Below are 23,141 nucleotides of genomic sequence, written 5' to 3'. Positions count from 1 at the left end.
TTTGTCTAAAAAATGGAGACACCTTGGGTTTGTGAGAGACCGGATTTAAAAAGCACACAGAATTTAACTTATGGGGTCTGCATTTTGGACAGTTCACCCACCTTGGTATAGTGTAAGTATGTGTGTGACAGAGTGAAACAATGCACAGGAGGGGGCATTATCATAACAGGTATGGGACCTGTTATCCAGAAATCATGGGACTTGGGTTTCCGGATAAGAGGTCTTTCCATAATTTAGATCACTATACCTTAAAGGAAAACTATACGCCCAGTATGAATACTTAAAGGAAAAGTAACACTAACATTATTTAATAATTGTCCTGCAAACCACTTAGTATTTTGAGTGCTTTATTAGAAAATACCTGCTAAAACTTGGCTTCCGGTCATTTGAAATCTGGTGAGACGTATATCTTTGTATTGTATATCTTTATTTATAAAGCGCTACTTATGTACGCAGCGCTGTACAGTAGAATACATTAATACAAACAGGGGGTTAAAGATAATGGATAAATACAAAGTACAACAATAAATACAAGATACAGTTGCAATAAGAGTCAGAAACAAGATGAATGAGGTCCCTGCCCCGTAGAGCTTACAATCTATATGGGAGGGGTAACTAACAGACACAAATGGGCAAACAGACACAAATACGGCAAAGGAAGGAGCAGCATCCACTATGCGATGATCGATTGATTGAGCCTAGCCTTCCTTCTGTATAGTCAGGCTAGGCTTGATCAATCGATTGTCGCATAGTGGATGCTGCTCCTTCCTTCGCTGTATTGCCAAGTTTTAGCAGGTATTTTCTAATAAAGCATTCAAAATACAAAGTGGTTTTCAGGATAGGGCAATTATTGGGGCAGGGTAGAATACATTTTTTACTTAAAAATTTTTAGTGTTACTTTTCCTTTAACCAACAATTTACATTGTATTAAGTGACCCATTAAAGTAAATATTGCACTTTTACATCCTTTCCCTTGAGCCACCCTTTTGTGATGGGCTGTGTGCTATCTCAGAGATCACATGACCAGAAATAATGCAGCTCTAATTTTAAAAGGAAGAAGTGTGGAACCAAAAGACAAAACTTTGTCTGCTAACTGGCTGATAGGGCCTAGCATGTATGTGTGCCTTGGCTTGTTTGTGTGCACTGTGAATCCTATGATCCCAGGGGGCTGCCCTTAATTCTTAAAATATATTTATATGTATATTTTTATGAAAATGGTTTATTTAGATGAAGCATAGTTTTACATAAGAACTTGTTTATGCAATATATTTATTATATAGACCTATATTGTTTGGTGGTATAGTTTTCCTTTTAGCTAAAAAATGATGTAAACATTAATTAAACCCAGATAGGACTGTTTTGTCTCCAATAAGGAGTAATTATATCTTAGTTGGGATCAAGTACAAGGCACTGTTTTATTATTACAGAGAAAATTATTTGAATAAAATGAAGTCTGGGGGAGATGGCCTTCCTGTAATTTCAGAGTTTTTTCAATCCCATACCTGCAGTAAGCAATTTGTTTTGAATGCTCCCACTGTGGAGAGTAATGTCATGAGTGCTTAATTTTCTGATTCGGGTGGAGGCAAGAGGAGCACAATGGTGCAGACGGAGAGAAAGTGCCATAAGGAGAAGTCAGAGGAGACATTAAGTTCATGGTTTAAAAAAAATAAAATGTGGAAAGGCAAAAAAGCTATAATATGAGCAGAAATGATGATACAGCTAGATCTAGCTAGAATGTCAAACATTCCCTTCAAAAGATCACTTGTCAGTCACCAGCGATGGCTTCTTCCTGCTAAAACAGCTTCACACCCACTGCTCTTTTCAGCTTGTACTTTATGAAGAGAAGCTATCGGCTAGACTGAAGCCAAAGATGATTTTTATAATGTTTCTTTTTTTCACCAAATGGCGCCTTACAGAATTAGTGATGTGGATTGTTACAGTACCAGTATTCGCAAAGTGTTTATGTCCCTGATTTTGCATAGAATAAAATGACCACATGGGTGTAGCAGTCAAGATGATGATGACCTTTCCCCAGTGAGCTTGGTGTTCAGATGAATGACTGCCGAAACAAAGCAATCTGACCCAATTAGGTCTTCAGCAATAATGTTGGTTGCATGCCTAGATTTTCCTGGGTTTTGATTCTGGACCCATAAGTACATGACTGGAAGTTTAGGTATTGTCATGTTTTTCATGGATCCAAATGGATGAGTAACAATATACCAAAAGTTCTCTGTCAGGTTCAGTCCGGCCACAAAGAATCCACCTGCCAACAAAAACATACAGTAACAAACCTGAAAAGCAAATATGTTCTGCCTATTCTTTTAGTTATCCACCTTAAAAGTTTTATTTTTAATAAAGGATTAACATATTGTTTTAACCCACAGTACATCCCCTCCTTTTTCCTGAAATAATTTAGTTAATAACAGGCTACCGTATATACTCGAGTAAAAGCCGATCCGAATATAAGCCGAGGTACCTAATTTTACCTAAGAAAACTGGAAAAACTTATTGACTCGAGTATAAGCCTAGGGTGGGAAATGCAGCTGCTATTGGTGGCAGCGGCGCGACTGCATGCGTGCACAACCGAAAGTGTTCCGGCAACGCACGGGGGGTGGGGGGGTGCATGCATGCCCGCACAACTGAGTGTTCTGGCAAGGGGGGGGGGTCGTGGCGACTATTAGTAGGTGGGATTAAGAGTGAGAGTGCTCGGGCGACACATGGGGGGGGGGCCCGTACTGCTTGACTCGAGTATAAGCCGAGGATTCCTTTTTAAGCACATTTTGAGTGCTGGAAAACTTGTAAGCTTATACTCGAGTATGTACAGTATGTGTTTTTATGTTTTAACATTTAAGGAAATATATACCAATCAATACAATTTAATTCTGAGCATTTTTCACTCTTTACATTAATTACTATTTCTTTTTATGGTATCAGTGATTTATACTCTACTAATATCTTAGTTGTATAACAGGAGTGCCCTCTGCAGCGCCCACATGGACAGAACAGCAAACGCTTATCTTACTGATGCAGGAATAGCAGGAAAGTCTCTTGACTATTCTCTGCTCAGTTCTATCACTCACTGTAACAGAAGCAACAGAACTAAGCAGAGATATTTCAGATCATTATTTTTCCCATCAGTAATTTAAACTTTTGCCATTCTGCCTTACCTTTGCCTGGACAGAACAGCATAGGGAACCCTATGTTGGGTAAATGTCCCAAAGGCATCTGAATGAAAGTTTGAAAATATATAAAATAAATGTTATTTTTCATTCTAAAGGTAACCTATTCTGTTTTTTTTCCTGACAGTATCTTGATTCCAAGTGTCACTGGGTTGGAGGAGTAAGGGAAATGGCACATATTATTCACGCTATATATTTGTATATATGAAGTTAGAAATAGCAGAAGTAGTGCTTGAAATAATATAGTAATTACCTGGACGCCCTTCCTGTTTTCTTTCCTCCAGATAATGTATTAGTGTACTTACACTGGTGGTATCTGCCCACCAGTAAGGGACAGAAGGCCATAGAAAGTCATAGAATTGTGCCATTGTATCATCATATGAGAGGATCACTTGATAACCCATATTCCACATTAGCCGCAGTGTGGGCATGTCCTAATAAACATCAAAAACACAAACAAAACTGTGTCATAACTGTGCATAGTGTCTCAGATGTGTAAAATCTGCTTTAAGATATGAAGTATTCACATGGTCAAAATTTGGGCCGTTTGGTCACCTGCACAAGCAACAATATTCTCAGAATTGCCAACCATTAGTTTCAATAGTAATTGACTGGATCTATTGGTTCAGTTGGGGGGTCAGACAACTCAAGCTCATTTAAAATGCAGTACTCGGCAAGTTGACATTGACCTTGGGTAACCAAATTGCCTATGTGCTGTTGCTGTTAGGGGATGGTAACTATATGAATGTAATTACCTATTGCCACAGGAGGCATGATCCTACTCTCCAGAAATTTTTTAAGCATGGGTTGCTTTAAGAGCCAACTTTCATTTTTAAACCTGAGAATGAGAGTCACCCCTGCAAGCTTTAATTATTTTTTTGCCATCAGAAAATGCTTCTGGGTACTTTGGCTACTTTTAAAACTATTTTAAATGTGGGTATACCACATCTCTTTACAGGCAGACTTGTGACTGTAGATCTGGGGTTTATGACCTATGGGTCTGGATAGAAAAATTGGTTTCTATACTGTTTAGGTATGGACCACACTGCTTTCTATGGTACTGGGAAATCCCTTCCTATGTTGGACAGTAATAATTTAAAGAAACAGTTCAGTGTAAAAATAAAACAGGGTGAATAGATGGTCTGTGCAAAATAAAAATGTTTCTTAATATAGTTAGTTAGACAAAATGTAATCCATAAAGGCTTGAGTGAGCGGATATCTAACAGCATTTAGCTGTAACATTTAAAGCCTGTTATATAAATAGAGAAAGAATATGTTTATCAGAAAGAATTTTGTTTAGTCACTGCCATGCTACTGGTAGAAATATCTAATCAGCTAGAACTACAACATACCAGTAACTGAACTCTACTTCCTCCTTTCATCTCTTTAACCTCTGAGTCAGCGACTTGAGGTGGGGGGGAACATGGAACATAACTGTTCATTTAGTTTGCTTTTGATTCTGGGCACACAGGTCAGATTCAAAAGCAAACAGTTATGTCCCATATGGTTCCCCCCTCAAGTCACTACTGACTGGTAACAGGTTAGTGAGATGCAGAGGAGGAAGTCATGTTCTGGCTATTATGTTTGGCATCTTTTCACTCCAGTCTTTATAGATTATATTTTTGGCTAACTAACTATAATGAAAACATGTTTTTAGTTTGCGCAGTCTGTCTATTTTACCCAGTTTCATTTTTACACTGAACTGTTCCTTTAAAGTACGTGAAGAAAATGCTTTAAAAATTATTCAACATTGGCAACACAAGTACCTTGCCTATACTTACATGCTTAGGACACAGTTTGGAGCCAAAAACAGAATATATGCAGTAAATAAGATGCAGGTGATGTTCCAGAGTGAAGTCTTGCACTCTTCTGCATGATAGGATCACTACTTCTGTAGGATTTGTGAGTAACCAAGCAAGGATTTCTAGAAATGCCTCCTATTGACAAACAGTGATTATGGTATATGTATCCTTTTAGCTTGCTTAGCTAAGCTGCTGTTGCTTTATTGTATTTTTTGTGCTATAACCAGAGTAAAGTAGCTTACCTTTACAGTGATGTGAGTAAAGAGCCCATGTGCAAAGTACAAAGCTGGAGATGGATCATCAGGTCTATGAGCTATCCGGAGATCAAGGTACCGAACTCCAGCATTTAGCTGCTGTGTAACATTTAAAACCTGTTATATAAATAGAGAAAAATATTCAGGAACAATTTTGTTTAGTCACTGCCATGCTACTGGTAGAAATATCTAATCAGCTAGAACTACAACATACCAGTAACTGCACAATGGCAAACTGACCTGAACCTTTATGCCTTCTCTAAGAAATGATCTATATTTGTTGGCAATAGTAAGCTCTCATGTTAATTCAGATCCAGCAGCTTGAAGGGACACCCAAAATGTGATGGGATTTTTTATCTAGAATGCTTGGACCCTGATGTTTTAAGCATAAGGGATCTTTCTGTAATTTGGACCTCCATGATTCAAGTCTAATAAGAAAAAAATATAAACATTAAATAGACCAATTAGGATTGTTCTGTATTACATAAAATGGAAATTAATTTATCAAATAGCCTTTATAGAAGATAGACTTCCTATAATTCTGAGCTTTCTGGGTAATGGGTTTCCATGTAAGGGATTCTATTTACATATTTATGGCCCTTAATTGTTAAAAAAAGGCTAACTACATTATGGACACAGGTACAAGATACACAAATAGTGAAAAATTTGCATCTGTGTCAGACATATCAGTGAGAATGTTGTGGTTAGCTCAGCTTAGTATAGAAGTCCTTTCCTTGTGGTTGCACGACAAGTCAGTCACCAATATAAAATTACCTGTGTCTTGGCCCATCTTAAAATAGTAGCACGTGCAAGGCAGGGAACCAACTTATCCAAGACTGAGAGCAATATGGGTAACTCAGGTTCTAGTGGAGACATTTTGTCCAAACAATAGCTCATGGAGTCATGACTTCCTGGGAAGGAACAAGGTATGAAATTTAATGGGTATACATACCGTATATCATAATACTCAGAACCACTATCTATAAATAACTATTATAGGCAAAATGCTCCCTTCAAATCTCCATCACACCTGATTTAGAGAGAAACTAATGTAACTGAGAATGGGTAACAACTGTATCTGATGAATAAAAAAAAGGCTTTCACTTTATATTTTCTATGCCCTTGTGTCTGTGTGGTTTAGTTGTACAATACAGTATGATGTAGTCACGGAACTGCTCAGTGATATCGGATATCCTTATAATACCCTAATCCTTACACCCCACTATATTTTAAAAATGTATAATGAATGAAGCTGCTGTTTCTAAAGGGAATGCAGTGTTCAAATGCAGTCTTCCTAGAGCAATAATGATATTTGTTACTTCCTGTTAAACAGTACACTATGTTACAAGCCAGTTACTATAAAGTTAATAGTACATTACTCATCAGTAGTTGTAGTTTTTTTTTCTTCATGATACACTGTCATCTCCTTTTTTCATCCAGTGTTCTATCTTTCCTCTATTGGTTGATTTGATTGGCAGTTTGACCAATTTCTACCATCCTACCTGGCTATCTAGACATATATACCAGGTCAAGGGGGAAAAGGGGTTGATGGCCATCAGATGACCTCCACCATGTCGACAAGTGCATTGGCAGATAATAAGGAGAAGAGAGGACACAGCTCTTCTTCATTTCCTGCAGTTCTGATTGTTCAGGCTATCAAGGAAGGTAGATGTACCCATGTATAGCCATTTGCATGTACAGTACAATATTCTTGCAGTTGGTGCAGTATAATGACATAGAAAATGTGACTGTACTGTGCGTGCAAACCGACCAGGAGCACTGCAAGAAAACCTTGAGAAAAGCTAAAAAAGGTTAAAGAAGGCCTTAGAAGAAATAGCACCAGCAAAAAATAAAAGGTGTATTGCCTGGAATTGAAATGTTGTACAGGGGAATGTCCCACAGGTGTTCGGGCAGTTGTGACATCCATTGCTTGTTTTCATCCAGTCCTGTGTCAGACTTCTTTTGTAAAGATTCCATTTAAGGGTTATTCTTTGTCTTTGTTTTCTGGAAAATAAAAAGCCAAATTATGTTGCAACCTCTGATTTACTGCAAGACTGAAATCATTTAACTACTTCATCATTGCATGATTAGGAATTAACATTGTATTGCCAGGTTGTCATATATATAACTATTCAGGTATGGGACCTGTTATCCAATATGCTTGGGACCTAGGGTTTACCAAATAAGAGATCTTTCTATCATTTAGATCTCCTTCCTTTAAGTCAACATTAAATAAACTCAATAGGATTGTTTATAGGATTCATTATATTTTAGGATCAAGTGGAGTCTATGGGAGATGGCCTTCATGTAATTCTGAGCCCATGATTCTCAACCTTTAACATCATTACTGAAATTTAGGAGATATCTTCATATGTTACAATTAAATAAGATTAAGCATTTTATTTACAGAAAGAAACAGTGTAACCTGGGAATGCTATTTTTTATTACTGATATACTGGAGAAAATCTTTACGATAAGTGCAGGAAAATTGTGGTGTCTTGGCAAATTTTTGTTTTTGGGGAATGTCAAACTTGACATTTTGCATTTTAGTAAATCTTCTCCCTATATTTCTATGTAAGGCCTACTGCACTCTCATGTGTATATACTAGGCCAAGTGAAACAACTATTCACATATAAAATTATCACTAAAGCCTTTTCAAAACGGCATCATTTCATTTCTATAAAACTGCATGCATACAGTTACTTTTCATGTGATAAAGCAAACAGACAAGCCCATGCTCACTCACATTCAGCTCCAACAGTGGGGGTGTGACATTGGAGAGCTCCTGGGAGTCTCTGGATTTCATTTTATATAAAAGTTGCCACAACAATATGAGCCTCACAATATGAGAAGGCTCAGGACTGGGAATGTTCTTTCTTCTTTAATAAGGCTCTGGAATGTAGTTCAACTAGATCATAACAAGGAAGCTTACAAACAGAGAAAGCACACACACAAAGGTCAGTTGATAAAATATCGCAGTTGCAGCTTCCTCTGTGTTTAGGGAAATAGGTACAAAATAAAGTCCATCTGGGTCCCCTAGTGTGTGAAATTCCACAGTTGCTGCCCCTTTCTGTGCTTTGTTATAACTATTGTCCTATCTACTTGCAAGAGCATCACTCCCACTCCCTGCTCACTTACTTAAATGGGGCAGCCTGATCCCCTCAGTCTAAAAATCTTCACAGTGCATCTGCAGGTGGATGAGGGCTGCCCAGAAAGGCCAGCACACGCTGCACTCTCGATACCATTCTCCTTCCTTCCCACTGTACCAGCTCTTCAGTGCAGGCAAGGGCTCAGGTAGCAGCTTCCTCTCTCATTGGCCGCCTGCCCTCTCTCTCGCTAGTAGTAAGCTCCGGAATCCGTGACGTCATCTTCGGGTGTCATGTGACTTAAAGGAACAGTAACACCAAAAAATGAAAGTGTATAAAAGTAATACCAATATAATGTACTGTTGCCCTGCATTGCTACAACTGGTGTGTTTGCCTCATAAAGACTACTATAGTTTATATAAGTAAGCTGCTTTGTAGCCATGGGGGCAGCCATTCAAAGGAGAAAAGGCACAGGTTACTTAGCAGATAACAGATAAACCCCCATTATATGGGGCTTATCTACTAGTTATCTGCTATGTAACCTGTGCCTTTTCTCCTTTTTTCCAGCTTGAATGGCTGCCCCCATGGCTACACAGCAGCTTATTTATATAGTAGCTTTTCTGTAGCAAAAACACCATTTTTTTGCAGAACAACAGCACATTATATTTTAATTACTTTAAAACACTTTAATTTTTTGATGAATTTTTTTTAATAGGAGCTTAGCAGGCTGTAGGGACAACTGAACTCCCTCGGTGGAGAAGATTGCGGGAACTTACTTCCAGTGTCGGTACATGGTACATATAAGCTACAATGAGTATATACACGAACACAGAGGTATAAGTATCGATACCTGCTGTCTCTTTACACATGTATTTTCTTCACGACACGCTGTACGTTTAGCAGTAAATGGTTTCAAGTTTAAAAAATAAACATGCTTGCACGCATAAAATGGAAAGATTTAACTATGAGTACAAACAGGAAACAGACCTGTGCATAATCTCTGTTAAGCAGTTCCATTTAATAATCGTGCAGCCTTTTCATCTGGCAGATACTGAAGCTGCATGTTTGGCGTATCTGATATAAAGTGCTATTGACACCATTATTCCTTACATAGGGGTATACATAGGACACTAAAAGGCTACCTTTCTTTTGCCAAACAAGCAGATATTTGTCACAAAAATGACAGGACAGCAGAAGGTGTGCTACTTGGCCAGACCACAGGGTCATGCTCATTAAATACATTTGTGAGCACACATCATACATGAACTTGTAACTTCAAAGAGATTTCCTTTTGTTAAGTTATGCTTAAAGCAAGATTGTAAAACAGGGATAAACGAATTTGCAACCCACTAGATTGTTCCAAGTCTACTCCTATGTGTAAGCTACACAGATCTTTTGGAAAATCAGGCTTTGCAAAATACAGCACAGATTTGAAATCCTAGAATTTAGAAGGAGATCTGCTAGCTACTGGTCCTATGGCAAACTGTCTGCAGAAACCTGTTATCACATTGTAAAATGAAGCATTAGGAATAATTTGTAGCAGATGGAGATGAGAATCTGTGAGACCAGTGGGTTATATATTGCATGAAAGGGGTGAGGGCCTGGAGTATGTTATTTGATTACAATGGGAGATGGCCTTTCTGTAATTCTGAACTTTCCGGATAAGGGGTCCCATACCTGTACAAGATTTCCTACAAGCAAAAAAAAAAAAAAACAACTTAGCTAAACTATAGCATGTGCAATATAAGCTGCATTATAATTCTTGGAATGATCAGCAAATACCCAGTGAACATTAATAATTAAATAATGGCATCAATTTAAATATAAACCATCTAATCTGGTTTCTAATCTGAAATCTAATGGGTGGAAATGGATTGACTGTTGGTGGCTCTGCCCACTTTTTCTAACCCTGAATGTAGTCAGCCAGAGACTGACTTCGCAAAGTTTGGGAACCCTGACATAAATAGTGTGAGAAAGGCAGCATTTTAAATTTAAACCCAAAAAAATCAATAGGTGAAGTCTGATTGGCTGTTGGTGGCTCCACCCACTTTTTCTAACCCTGAATGTAGTCAGCCAGAGACTGACTTCGCAAAGTTTGGGAACCCTGACATAAATAGTGTGAGAAAGGCAGCATTTTAAATTTAAACCAAAAAAAAATCAATAGGTGAAGTCTGATTGTCTGTTGATTGGCTGCTTTTTCTAACTCTGAACCATAGTTACCAGGTGACTAGCTCTGCAAAGTTTAAGGGCCTTAATATTAATATTTAAAGAATGGCATCAGTTTAAATTTAAATCTGATTGGCTGTTGTTGGCCCTGCCCACTTTTTCTAACCTTGAACCGCAGTTACCTGGTGCCCCCTAAAGTTTGGGGACCCTGGTGTTATTACTGTGAGAATGGCAGCAGGTTGGATTTCTGCTGAAAATCTTCCTTGTCAAAGTCAATGGGAAAATTGGGGTGTTCGGAGCGGCGGCCCAAAAAGGGGGGTGCGGGATCGCTTAGAAAAGCACAAGCAACCTGCGTTTAGAGAATAGGAATAGCATTCAGAAAAAGGGGTGGCGCTAAGAAGAAAAATAAGCTGAAGTCGAAGAACAGTATGTTTCAACCCAACATAAATATATATGTAATTTGGCAAAGGTAACCCAAACGTCTACTTTGAACTTGATTTACATTTCAAGTTCACTTTTTTTAAAGTTTTTATTTTTACCTTTTCAATTTTAACAATGCAAATAAATGAGAAAAAAAGAAAAAGGAGATTAAAAAGAAGCTAAATATCTTTTTTTCAAGTCTCTTATGTTCTGGCTCAGTATCCTCTTGATTGCTATTTATTTTCCCATTTGCCAGTCCCGCTATATAATAGTCTCTCTGGTGTCTGCACTCCAACGCCAAAAAAATCTTACGTAACGGGGTGCTCATAATAAGGATTAATTATATCTTAGTTGGGATCAAGTACAAGACAGTCTTATTATAATTATTATTACCAATTTGAATTATTTGATAAAAATGGAGCTTATGGTAGATGACTAAATAGTGGGCTTTTTGGCATTTTATATTAGTTTCAGCTTGGATGGCTACTTAAGTGACAGATAGATTTATATTGGGTGCTGACATTTACTCCTTATTATATGTCATTTTAAAAAAGCTGTCCTTGCTAAAGAGAGTTGTTTAGTGTTTTACAGTAGCCTAAGAGTTTTTTTTTTTCTTTTTTAAAGCACAGAAAAGTTGAGGGCCCTCATCCATCTATCTATCTATCTATCTATCTATCTATCTATCTATCTATCTATCTATCTATCAATCCATCCTAATTAAAGGCTTAAAATGATTTATGTTATCTTTAAACTAATGTTAAGTACAGCATAATGTAAAATATTTTTGTGATTTATACTCTCTATTTAAACAGCTCCCCTAGTTACACAGTAAATTGTGAGGGACTTTCTAGGCTTTGCTAATAATGAAATTTACTATAAACTTGGAATTAGCATCTGTATACAGACAGAGTCTAGAAAAACGGTCGGCTTTGCCCCCCTTGAAAAATTTTCTGCAGATGCCCATGGCCGCATAACATATGACATACTTGTATAAATATTGGTACTCTTTATTAAACTGACGGTGTCAGTTGCAGGGAAAATTAATGGGTTTGTGAAAAACTTACATACAGTACTGTGAGTGAAGCATTTGCCAACTACTTTATGGTACAGCACACTCTTTAAGACAGGCACAGGCAGACAGCCCAAGCATAATAAGTGAAACAGGGAACTCAACAAACACTGTAAACATTAGAAGTAAAAAAGGTGATGGTTTTATTAACAGATGTGTTTTTTTATTTGAAGTCAGACGAGTCAGCACTAACATTGGAGGTCTGTACTTAAAGCAAATACAGTGTCACCATTCCCCAATGTTGCTTGGGCTCTAGTAGCTTTTGGTTACCCAGCAAATGCAGTCGGTGCTATTCCTTTTACACCAAGTCCAGTAATCTGCAAAAAAAAAAAAAAAAGCTATTAGAGTAATAGTTTCTGAAAAGACAAAATATATTTTTAGGACCTTTAAACCTTTTGAAAAGGCAGGCAGTAAGGATAGTGCTGGCTTGTACCCAGTCCAAAAGTATTACCCTAGTATATACTGTTTCATATTACTATGTAGATCAGACATATACATTACTTTATATATTCCTCCAGATTGGGGCTGGCGTTTTTTCCATTCTTCATCCATCCCCTCACAAGCAGATGTCACATACATCTCAGAGTAATCTGGGCCTCCAAAGCAGCAAGATGTTGTTTTATCTACAGGCAATTTTACAGTCTGGATTTGCTTTCCTATGGTTAAAAGACATTGCACGGTAAAAACCTAATATCCATTTTTTTTAACCAGTAACAAGTGACACATGGAAAAAAAACCCATTAGCAGTGTTTAGGTTTATATTGATCAGATACCAGTTACCAATTTTGTACTTAAAGGCTCTGATCGTAAGGATAAGGAGCTCATACCTAGTGGATCTGGAACACCAGAGGTATGCTTAGGATGTTGGATATAAATTTATGTATGTAAATTTAGATTGCTTAGATAAATACTTATTTGCTATCCAGTGGCATCACATTACTATTCTGCAGTCTCCAATCTCTCCCTACAAATAGCAGGAATCCTTGGGTTTGCTTTAAAGGAGAAAGAAAGGTAAAAACTAAGTAAGCTTTATCAGAAAGGTCTATGTAAATACAGCCATAAGCACTCACAGAAACGCTGCACTGACTTCTCTGTCAAAAGATTTGTTGTGTCTGTTTTCCTCTGCCAGAGACACGCAGCTCTCTCCCCTCTCCTGCTCCCCCCTCCCTCAAGAATGCTAAAGCATCCAGTGCATATTTAAGATTACATTACATTCAAGTATATTTGAACAATGGCAATTTAAGGTACATTTGTGAGTCCTGAGGGAGAGTAACTGCCTATTTAGGATGATGGATTATGATGATAATGTGAGCTAGAACAATTTTAGAAATCACTAAGGTAATGGATTGTAAACATAGAAATCTTTGTCTTTGGTTAATCTAACACAGGGCAGGACATTTGGCAAAAGTAGTTTGTTTTAATGCAAGAGATAAACATGCAAATAGTAAATAAAATTGTGTAATAAAGATGGGCAGTTGCCATACCCTAAGGGCTCTGGCACAGACTAATCTCCCCGATATGACATCCCACTGGCGAAAATGTAAACCGCCGGTGGAATGGCATACGCGGCGCCACGATTTGCAGATATCGGCGAAGTTGCCTCTCGAGGCAACTTAGGTGATTTCAGCAAATCGTGACGCCGCGTATGCCATCCCACCGGAGATTTACATTTTTTCTTACAGTAAACACCATATCAGCCAGTTAGGCTTAAGATACAGGTAGGGGATCTCTTATCTGGAAACGTGATATCCAGAAATGATAGGAAGGCCATCTCCCATACAGTCCATTTGAAGCAAATAATTAACATCTTCTTAAAAATATTTAATATTACATTGTAATAAAGCAGTACCTTGTATGTTATTGTAACTAAGCTGCATAAATCCATATTGATGGCAAAACAATCCTATTGTTTTTCAGCAGACTTAAGCTATGGTGATTGAAATTACAGAAAACCCTTTATATGGAAAACCCCAGGCCCTAAAGCATTCCAGACTGGATCCCATTCATGTAATGTAAGAAGCTTTAGAAACAGCAGGTTTTAATAGTAATGTTTCACCTGTTTCTGGATCTATGCGAATCACTCTTCCTCCATTATAACAGGCTACCCAAAGTTTCCCTTCTGCATCAATGCACATGCCATCTGGGATTCCTTCATCCTGTTGTAGTTTGTATAGAGTCCTTCGATTTGCTGAGGGAAAGAAACATTAAAACAGTTTGTTACGAATTACTGCTTTATAAGAAAACCAAAACCACCCACCCACCTGGGCATTTTATGCATTTACGCTTTTGTTCACCTTTAAATTAACTTTAGTGTGACATACACATTTATATTCTGAGACAGTTTGCAATTAGTGTTCCTTCTTTCATTTTTTTTCGTGTGCGTGTGTTTTTGGTTAGTTATTTGGAAATTTGTTTAGCCGACAGGTCTGCCCAACTGATATCTGGCTGAAAATCAACCACATATTGTCTGGTCTGGCTACTGGTGAGTGACCGGCAGGTAGGAGCTGGTGTGCTGAGTAACCCAGGATGAACCCAATAGGTGCTGAATAATTTGCAGAAGCCATTATATGGTGAAAATATATTTAATGAATTAAAAAAAAAAATGAGCAATAAGTTCCAATACAGGTCTATAGTGAAGCTAACAGTAGACAGGCAAAATGGTCAGGGCTGGCAGAAGACAGACAAGGTCTTTAAGGCAGGCCAAGATCAAAGGCAGGCAACAGGCAAGTGTGGTAAAAAAAAAAAAAAAAAAGGCCAGAGATCAAACCAGGGAAATCCACAGGAACAAGCAACCAGGCAGGAAACACAGAAACCAGGAATCACAGCTAGATCAGACTCATGAGCAACTGTGAGTTGCAAGGAGTAAGCTTATAAAGCCCCTCCATTGTCTGGTCTTTGACACACGAGGTTAATGAGGCAGAAGGAGGAAAGAGTAAAGCTGGCCATACATGTGGCGATCTGACGATGTTTCGTGCGCCCATCGGTCGCACGAAACATCGTCAGATCCGCCACACACCATTCAGGGCTGAATCGGCAGGTAAGGAGGTAGAAACAATAGGATTTCTACCTCCTTCTGCCGATTCAGCGCTGAAGGGAGATTTTGGTCAGGCAGCTTCCTGCGATATCGGTCGACTCGCCGACATACCATACACGCACCGAATATCGTACGAAACGAGGTTTCGTACGATATTATCGGTGCGTGTATGGCCACCTTAACAGGGAGATGTAAATCTGGAAGAATGACAAATATTAACTATAAAGCTGGCCACACATGTGGCGATTTTCGATCTTCGATCCACTGACGTTCAGGGCTGAATCGTCAGATATGGAGGTAGAAAAAATAGGATTTCTACCTCCTTTTGCCGATTCAGCCCTGAACATAGATTTAGCTTGGGCGCCTTCAATGGTGCCCACTGTATGGCCAGCTTAAGGTGCATGTATGGCCAGCTTAAGGTTGATGGCCCATAGAGTGAGTTAGTTGGCCACAATAGATCTCTGCTACTGTGAGCAATTAACTACTCTGAAATGCCTTTCCACTAGCAACAATAGGAGTCGCTGGTGGAAAGGCCTACACATTGGTTCGGCTTTGGGAAGTCGTGCAAAGTTGACAACCTACTTTACCTTGTTCCAGTGTGAAGTGATGGATTCTGTGACTCAGTGTCCTTCTGCTTTCCATAGTGGGTGGGGGTACTGATTCTTTGGAAAGTAGAGGGACTTGAAAACATTTATATTGATGTCTCGCAGTTCAGATAGTGTTTCTGAACATTTTGTATATAAGCCCAACTAAATAAGCTCATGTCATAAAAGGGGGTAATGTTCCCTTTTATTATTCAGTGCCTGATTCTTTAATTACAAAATCACTGTTCTAATGCACAAGGTTTCTAGTAATTACTCTGCATTCTGGGAACAATATATCATTGTTTGGAACGTCACATTTACCTCACAGAAAGCACACAGGTCTGCGATCTAAAGTGTACCTGATAATTTAAGTCTGCAAGGAATGCAGTGCTTAAACTGAGTCACTACTAGATAATTACTGGATGTCGATAGGGTCTGTCTGAGCATGATTCAGACTAATTCAGAACTGATATAAATCACCTGAAATAAAACCCTACTTCTATTAATAAATAATTCAGGACCAGTTGTCTGATATATAAGAGTAATTTTATCAGCAACTGTGACCTCTGTGTAAGAAAACACTAAAAGCAGCTCATTATACAGAGTGAACTGATAATTTGTTTTATTACTAAAAAATATAGAAAACAATTAAACATTTGTTGACACCTTTTTTTGTAAAATAAATACCAGCCTAATAATTTTAGATGTTTTTCCTATTTATATTATTGGCTTTATGCATCACTTTTACAAGCCAGACTGTGAAAATACCAGCCAAGTGGCAACCCAACATGTGAGATGCTGCTTGGGAGAGGGCTTTTACTGGGGCGTGGTGGGTTTTTTCTACTGTATTTGTTTTGTTTATAAAAGAAGCATGTGCCTGTTTCTTATTTCCAAAATGAGGATATAGGTAACCTTGGAGTTCCATGACCTAAAATTGTTTTTTAGACTAGACAGAACAGTTGGCACAAAAAATACTGAACCGGAAATTAATGGCATTATGTTATTTAGAATATTGAACTAAAATAATAGTACTTACAGCTTTTGCCAGTTTTCATATCATAGTCTAAGGCGTCAACTTTAAAGGACAGGCTGTCTATATAATAGAGGGTTTTGTGATCCAGAGACCAGTCTAATCCATTAGAGATATCAACCATGTCAAAGTGTTTCACAACAGAATGGTCAGGATAGAGGGTGAACAATGAACCCTGGTTCCTCTCCACTACTGCTGGGCGGATTTCTTGGGACATGGTGCCTATTTGGAAATTCAAATAAAAAGATTTGGTTGTAGTACAGTTAAAATAACAGTTAGTAAAGGATTTTATTTTATATATATATATATATATATATATATATATATATATATATATATAAATACTGTGTACTTTTATTCATTAACTACTAAAATTCAGAGGAGCAGCAAGTTTATAGAAGTATTCCTAGATAACTAAAATCATACCTGCAAGAAATCTTCCCTCCGGGTCAACCTTGCCATCATTAAATCGGTTGTTTGGCTTGTCCTCATCTACACATGTAAGAGTTGTAACAGACTGGTCCTGCCAATTCAGAGCTGAAAAAGTGTTGCCCATGGCCATAACATAGCCTCCCGATTTCCGAAGGACAACAGAGCCTACTGGGGCTTCTAAGAAGCCCAAATATAACAGACAGATTTCATCAGAGGAACATTGACAGCAGTGACAGTACATTGTAAAGTAACTCCCATTCTGAGCAGAGATACAGAAATATTCTTAGAAATAAACCTATGGATTGTACATGTGCCATTCTGTGTTATCAAAATATAATGTTAAAGGAATAGTAACACCAAAAAATCAAAGTGTATAAAAGAAACTTCAGTATAATGTACTGTTGCCCTGCATTGCTACAACTGGTGTGTTTGCTTTAGAAACATTACTATAGTTTAGTAAATGAAGCTGCTGTGTAGCCATGGGGGCAGCCATTTAAAAGAGAAAAGGCACAGGCACATAGCAGATAACAGATAAGTTCTGTACAATACAATGGTGTTTTATCTATTATCTGCTATGTAACCTGTGCCTTTTCTCCTTTTTCCAGCTTGAATGGCTGCCCCCGTGGCTACACAGCAGCTTATTATATAAACTAAAGAAGTGTTTCTGAAGCAAATGTGCAAATTTTACCAGTGCAGGGCAACAGTGCATTGTATTATGATTACTTAAAAACATTTTTATTTTTTGGTGTTACTGTTCCTTTAATGTAGTGAGCTTGATGGTAACATAACCTAAGATAGTGGGAGCACATCCTGAACTTAACAAGATCAATGGTGCTGTAACTGGACGTGCAGCCAAAGCAAAAAATTAGGCTTAGCGCTCACAGAAATGCTGTAATCTTGCCTTTGTTCTTCACTGTACTGACAGGCTTAATAGTGATTCAGTTGGTCCATACTTCCTTTCATGATGTAACCTGGCAAATACACAAAATACTTTGCCAGTCTACACGTCCTTGTTCTGAGAAATGGCAGTTAGTACAGGTACGGGATCCCTTATCCAGAAACCCATAATCCAGAAAATTCAGAATTACGGAAAGGCCATCTCCCATAGACATCATTATAAGCAAATAATTAAAATGCTTAAAAATGATTACCTTTTTCTCTGTAATTATAAAACAGTACCTTATTAGGTTTAATAATGTTTAAATGATTTTTAGCAGAGCTTAAGTTGCGGAGATCCAAATTATGGAAAGATCCCTTATCCGGAAAACCCCAGGTCCCAAACATTCAGGATAATAGATCACATACCTGTGATTGAATTTATTGTTGTAGCTATATGCTGATGTGGACTGACCCCATTTCAGATTCCCTTTCCCAGTAGAAAACTGACCCTGGAAAGTGTCCCCACCTCTGAAACAATCCCTGTCTTAAAATTTGTGGAGTGGTGTGATTGTATGTGGGTGTATGGTAATGGGGCAGTGGCCTAAAATGGGCATAGTATATACAAATTTTGCAAGCTGCGTGCAGCATAGGCCTTTTCCTGTTCGTGGATTTCACTTGGGAAATCTGGAAACCTTAGAAACATCATTTTAACCCTTTGCCAATCTACAGTACCTTGTAAAGCTATTCTGGGAGTTGCTTATACAGTCAAGCAGTGTTTGCTCCTTACCTAGTGATACACTCTGCACTTTCTTAGTACCAGGGTCCCACCGACAAACCTTTTGGCCCGTAATATCCACAAACAGTAGTGTTCCATCTTTCTCCTCCCAAACTGGCGACTCTCCAATCTTGTACGTCTCGCTGACAACACACTCTATCTTGATGGAAGACATGTTCTGGGGTGACAGACGTCATAAATCAGATTTTGTAAGCAGGGTGATAGCTAAGGGAGTCAGAATCTAAAAAACCTAACACCCTTGCAGATAGAAATGTGGTTTATTTGTAATAGTTTTATTAACATTTTCAGTAGTACAGAGTGGATATTAAGAGGAGCTGTAGATATTAACACTTCCAGCAATCCATATGGAGGAAACATTAAAAAAAAGGTGGAGGGGGGGGAGAAGAAGAAAAGTAGGAGAAAAAAGAAAAAGTAAGAAAATAAAAAAATAGGAAAAGAAAGAAAGATGAGGTTGCATAACTAATAAGACACAACCCAAGGGTTAAAACAGTACCATCACAATGGAAAAAAAAAAACATTATAGCTGATAGGAAATTCGGTCAGCAGTAAGAGCAGCTAATTGAAATGGGCTCAGATCCAGACTGCTTCCCAGAGGGAGAGGTTCTATAAAAACATGTATTACAATCTTACCAGCAATGTATTTGCAGTTACCTATCATTCTACCCCCAGCCCATACTCAATTCCCAGTTCCAGCTTGGCCTCTTCTCTCCTGCCCCAGCTATCTCCCCACCCTACCACATTTCCACCAGATCATAACTGATCAACGCACTTATATCACTTCTGAGGGTTGGCTAACAAATTGGCACAAATTGATTAACCCATTCTTTCTCCTTTACTATATCAGCACATGTGTTTTTGTCATTCCAACTGCACTTGCATATAAAACTGAGCTATACAAGTGTCTTTTTGATAAAGATCAACTAAACATAGAGCTGCACATATTGTTCCAGCTTTTTACTGAAGCTCTGTGTTTGCCATCATATACCCCCTGGCTGTGCTTTGTCTTGTGCCAACCCCATCGGATAATATTATACATGTACCCATTTCAGTGCCACCTAAGCAGGGCCGCTAACTATGGGAAGGGAGATGGCGAATATGTGTAACGTGAGTACTGGGAAAATGCACATAAGTATATAGGTATGCTATCAATGATATCCTCTACAGCAGTGCTGTCAAACTGTTTCCATATAGTGGGTCAATTATTCACTATACTATATTTGGGTGCCAGATTTTAATAAAATAATGTCACCTAAATATGTAAGTAATACTGTTGAGCTGTCTGGGGGACAACAAAATCACATCTTGTGACATCTCTTAGAGGGTCACATCTGGCTTTTAGGCCTTCAGTGGGACAGCCCTGTTGTACAGAATACCTATGTTATAAAACAAACCATGTAAGAAACATTGAGAATTTTAACTGAAAAACCATATATATTGTGGCAGGGCAGCCCTTAATTGAACAAAAACATGTAGATTTAAGGAACAATTTAGAGGAACAATTTAGGTCTCTGGCACACAAGGAGATTAGTCACCCAAGATAAATCTTTGAAACCTTAGGCAATTTATCTTCTCCAAATGCTTTCTCACTGGCAACAATGTAAATCGCAGATGGGAAAACATATGATACACTTCGTATTTTCCAAGGTGCCCGAGGTTCGGCTTTCCAAAGTTTCCTCCTCCTGCAGGCAACTTCGTGCAAGGTCATGTTGATCATTTTTAACTTAAAGGGCTGCTTTCGTGTTACTTGAAGTTCCTAAACCTGACTGTATTGCCAACCCGACTGTCCCTTCTCAGACTGTCAGTTATAGCTTCTAATGCTAACGGACTCCTGCACAAATATGGCAGCCCCCTCACAGAGGAACATGGGGAAGTAGATAGGTAATGTAAAGGCATTGGGCAGATATTTTTATGGCAAAATGTATAAATAGGGCACAAAGTCAATGTATAATATATGTAAAAAAAGGGCTTAATTTCTGGTGTCAATAGCTCTTGTAAAGTTTTAACAATAACATGAAGTGATTGGCACTGTCACCCTCTCCAGTGTCAAGAATGTTAACAGGTATGTGTGTGTATGTGTCTAGTATGTAAAATCTGTTCCTTTTTCTTTACTGAAGTCAGGAGTCTTGGCTGTCACATGTCTTCAGAGTTTGCAGCCATAGGTGTGCATTCAGATCTAGGGATTCTGCAGTCTGTGTTGCTGTGAGTTGCAGGGAGTGGTGCCTGTAATCACCATAGAGCAGAATCTGCTCCTACTGTGTACTGTATTGTCCTTCCCCAGCTGCCTCCACACTTCTGTTTTGTTTCCTTATACTCACGGCTTTTCTTGGTAATGGAGCCTATTGCTTCTCCTACGATCTGCTGCAGAGCTGCACTGCTTTGCTTTGCATAGGGCGCCCCCTTTAGTTTTGAGGATATCCTGTTTATCACATTACTAAAAAACACACACAAGCATTACATGGCAGATTTGTGCGTGGACTTTGTCCTAAGCCTTTCAGGCTCTTTTGCTGAATGGCAGAATCAGATGGTTTGCGTTCCAGTACAGTGATGGCATGGAAAAAAAACAAACTTGATGCATGTATAACATTCTACACACTCCATATGATACAGCAAAAACAGACCTCTTAGCACTTTCTCTGATATGCTTATACAATTCACTTTGCTGGTTATATTTAAGGAGAATAAAAATCCAGAGAAGGACCCCAGCCCTTAACTCCGTCTTTCTACCTAACTGCCTCAAAATGAACTCCATTGGAGATTTTGTAGAATGGTGTTGGAATGACAAAACTCATCCTACAAGTCAGATGTAGTCACATAGTTCAAAATATAATTTATAAATATCTGATGGAAGCTTTGGCATCCGACATAACGTGCCTGCTGGAAGGGAATGCTGCATGCTGTGTCTGTATCCAACAAGATAAAATCTAATGAAAATCTGATGGTGTCTGATAGACTTTTTTTTTTTAATTGAAATACTTTGACTGTCAATGATGCATAAACAAAACACACCATCAGACATTACAATCCAATTGATGGAGATCAGATTTTGTAGGATCCTACAAAATCTCATGTTGTTGCATGACAAGATCAGATAAAATCTGACACACAAAATCTTAGCGAAATCTGCCATGGACTTTACACAAATTTGTGCAAAGTCGCCAAACGAGTAGATCTTCTAAAGATATGCAATATCAAGCTAATTATTGGTCTGTATGTGCACTCCGCAATAAACAGGTTGGAGGTATTTTTTTACACCAGCAATTTCTTTTGTGTGCAATTTTTCCCCCTTTTTTCCTTGTGCTCATTACTATAGGCACCTGGCCAGGTGCATCAAGAGGATTTGCACCAGTGGATAACAGACTGAGTTTACAAGGATCCGTGAGTTTATGGACTTACTTTGTTTGCTAAATTAAAACAGCCGGCATAGGTGCCATCTGACTGAGAACTGCATCAACAAGCCGATGCAGTCCCAGATCTGACCGAAAATCAAACCCGCCCAATGAAAATCTCGCCAATTTTAGGCCAAATGTCAGTTAGGTATGCCCATTAACAGGCAGAAATGCAGCAGAAATGGTCTAAAAGACTTGAATCGGCAGCTGAAATCTGCCTGTGTATGGCCACCTGAAGGTGGAGGGTGTGACCACTATGCAGCAGATTTGTAGCAACTCTGGTCCCATCAGACTAGTTGCACAAAATTAAAAAGCCATTCATTTCTATGAAGTCCAATAAAAAAAGACAAGGCATTTTAGTTTCAACAGTAGACCCCACATTTACAGTACATTAAAGCAGTACACTTAATATTTTGCTGTGTGCAATTTGTGGCAATAACCTTATGCCTAGATACAAAGACATACATTACTAAACAACTATATTTATAGCATCAGAGTGCAGAATACCATACCCACTGAACTGTTGTCTTAAGGGCTTGGCTGTTGGTGTGTTTGCTGGACTGGATGCACACAGGCTTATATTTATTAGACCTATTAATTTTTAACCCCAGTGGTTAATACAGCTCAAACATAGTGACTAATGATCAAAAATCATTCCCTACTGAAAGGCATTCTTCAGCAATTCTTAATGAAGGTCTGAGAAAAGGACAAGTGGTGCAGTCACTAGGCTAGCACAGCAAAAAATGCCCAACTACATATAACTACAAAATAATAGAACCCTTATTGTTAATTGGAAAGGATTATAAAAAATCACCTCAGATCCTCTATATGGACACAGAACCCCATTTCTTTTAAAGTGACACATTATCCCATGTATCTTACAGGCTTTCCATCACATATGGTAAGCATTCAAGAACAACTAGGCTAAAATCTATATGGAATCATGTTTATCTATTAGAAATTGATTATAATCAATAAGCCATGATTCCACATATCTTATACAATTGACATTACTAAGCACCT

At 38.3% G+C, this 23,141-nt stretch overlaps 2 protein-coding genes across 5 annotated transcripts; both read right to left on the bottom strand.

Moving 5' to 3' along the window:
* Nucleotides 1–1,405: 1,405 nt before the first annotated feature.
* On the bottom strand, nucleotides 1,406–8,587 carry plcxd1 (phosphatidylinositol-specific phospholipase C, X domain containing 1). Of its 3 annotated transcripts, XM_031897025.1 has the most exons (8): nucleotides 8,375–8,587; nucleotides 7,101–7,239; nucleotides 6,010–6,146; nucleotides 5,224–5,352; nucleotides 4,961–5,116; nucleotides 3,433–3,613; nucleotides 3,168–3,225; nucleotides 2,078–2,263 (listed from the first exon to the last, which is right to left on the bottom strand). In XM_031897025.1, the coding sequence occupies exons 2-8, from the start codon at nucleotides 7,210–7,212 to the stop codon at nucleotides 2,170–2,172; spliced, it is 867 nt and encodes a 288-aa protein (XP_031752885.1). In that variant the 5' UTR covers nucleotides 7,213–7,239; nucleotides 8,375–8,587; the 3' UTR covers nucleotides 2,078–2,169. The 3 variants fall into 3 exon arrangements, with proteins under 3 accessions (XP_017947131.1, XP_031752886.1, XP_031752885.1); XM_018091642.2 differs by lacking the exon at nucleotides 3,168–3,225 and having other exon boundaries at nucleotides 1,406–2,263; nucleotides 8,375–8,583; XM_031897026.1 differs by lacking the exons at nucleotides 3,168–3,225; nucleotides 4,961–5,116 and having other exon boundaries at nucleotides 1,406–2,263; nucleotides 8,375–8,583.
* Nucleotides 8,588–11,899: 3,312 nt separating this feature from the next.
* rgn (regucalcin) lies at nucleotides 11,900–22,702 on the bottom strand. 2 transcript variants are annotated; one of them, NM_001006821.1, is made up of 8 exons: nucleotides 22,631–22,639; nucleotides 21,048–21,163; nucleotides 18,724–18,889; nucleotides 17,052–17,234; nucleotides 16,632–16,847; nucleotides 14,034–14,165; nucleotides 12,479–12,633; nucleotides 12,124–12,294 (listed from the first exon to the last, which is right to left on the bottom strand). In NM_001006821.1, the coding sequence occupies exons 3-8, from the start codon at nucleotides 18,884–18,886 to the stop codon at nucleotides 12,244–12,246; spliced, it is 900 nt and encodes a 299-aa protein (NP_001006822.1). In that variant the 5' UTR covers nucleotides 18,887–18,889; nucleotides 21,048–21,163; nucleotides 22,631–22,639; the 3' UTR covers nucleotides 12,124–12,243. The 2 variants fall into 2 exon arrangements, with proteins under 2 accessions (XP_012812212.1, NP_001006822.1); XM_012956758.3 differs by lacking the exon at nucleotides 21,048–21,163 and having other exon boundaries at nucleotides 11,900–12,294; nucleotides 22,631–22,702.
* Nucleotides 22,703–23,141: the final 439 nt, after the last annotated feature.

The sequence above is a fragment of the Xenopus tropicalis genome, chromosome 2 (assembly GCF_000004195.4).
Source record: "Xenopus tropicalis strain Nigerian chromosome 2, UCB_Xtro_10.0, whole genome shotgun sequence".
NCBI classification, from domain to species: Eukaryota; Metazoa; Chordata; class Amphibia; order Anura; family Pipidae; genus Xenopus; species Xenopus tropicalis.
Note: the sequence above shows the minus strand (reverse complement) of the source record. Positions and strands in the feature narration are given on the sequence as shown.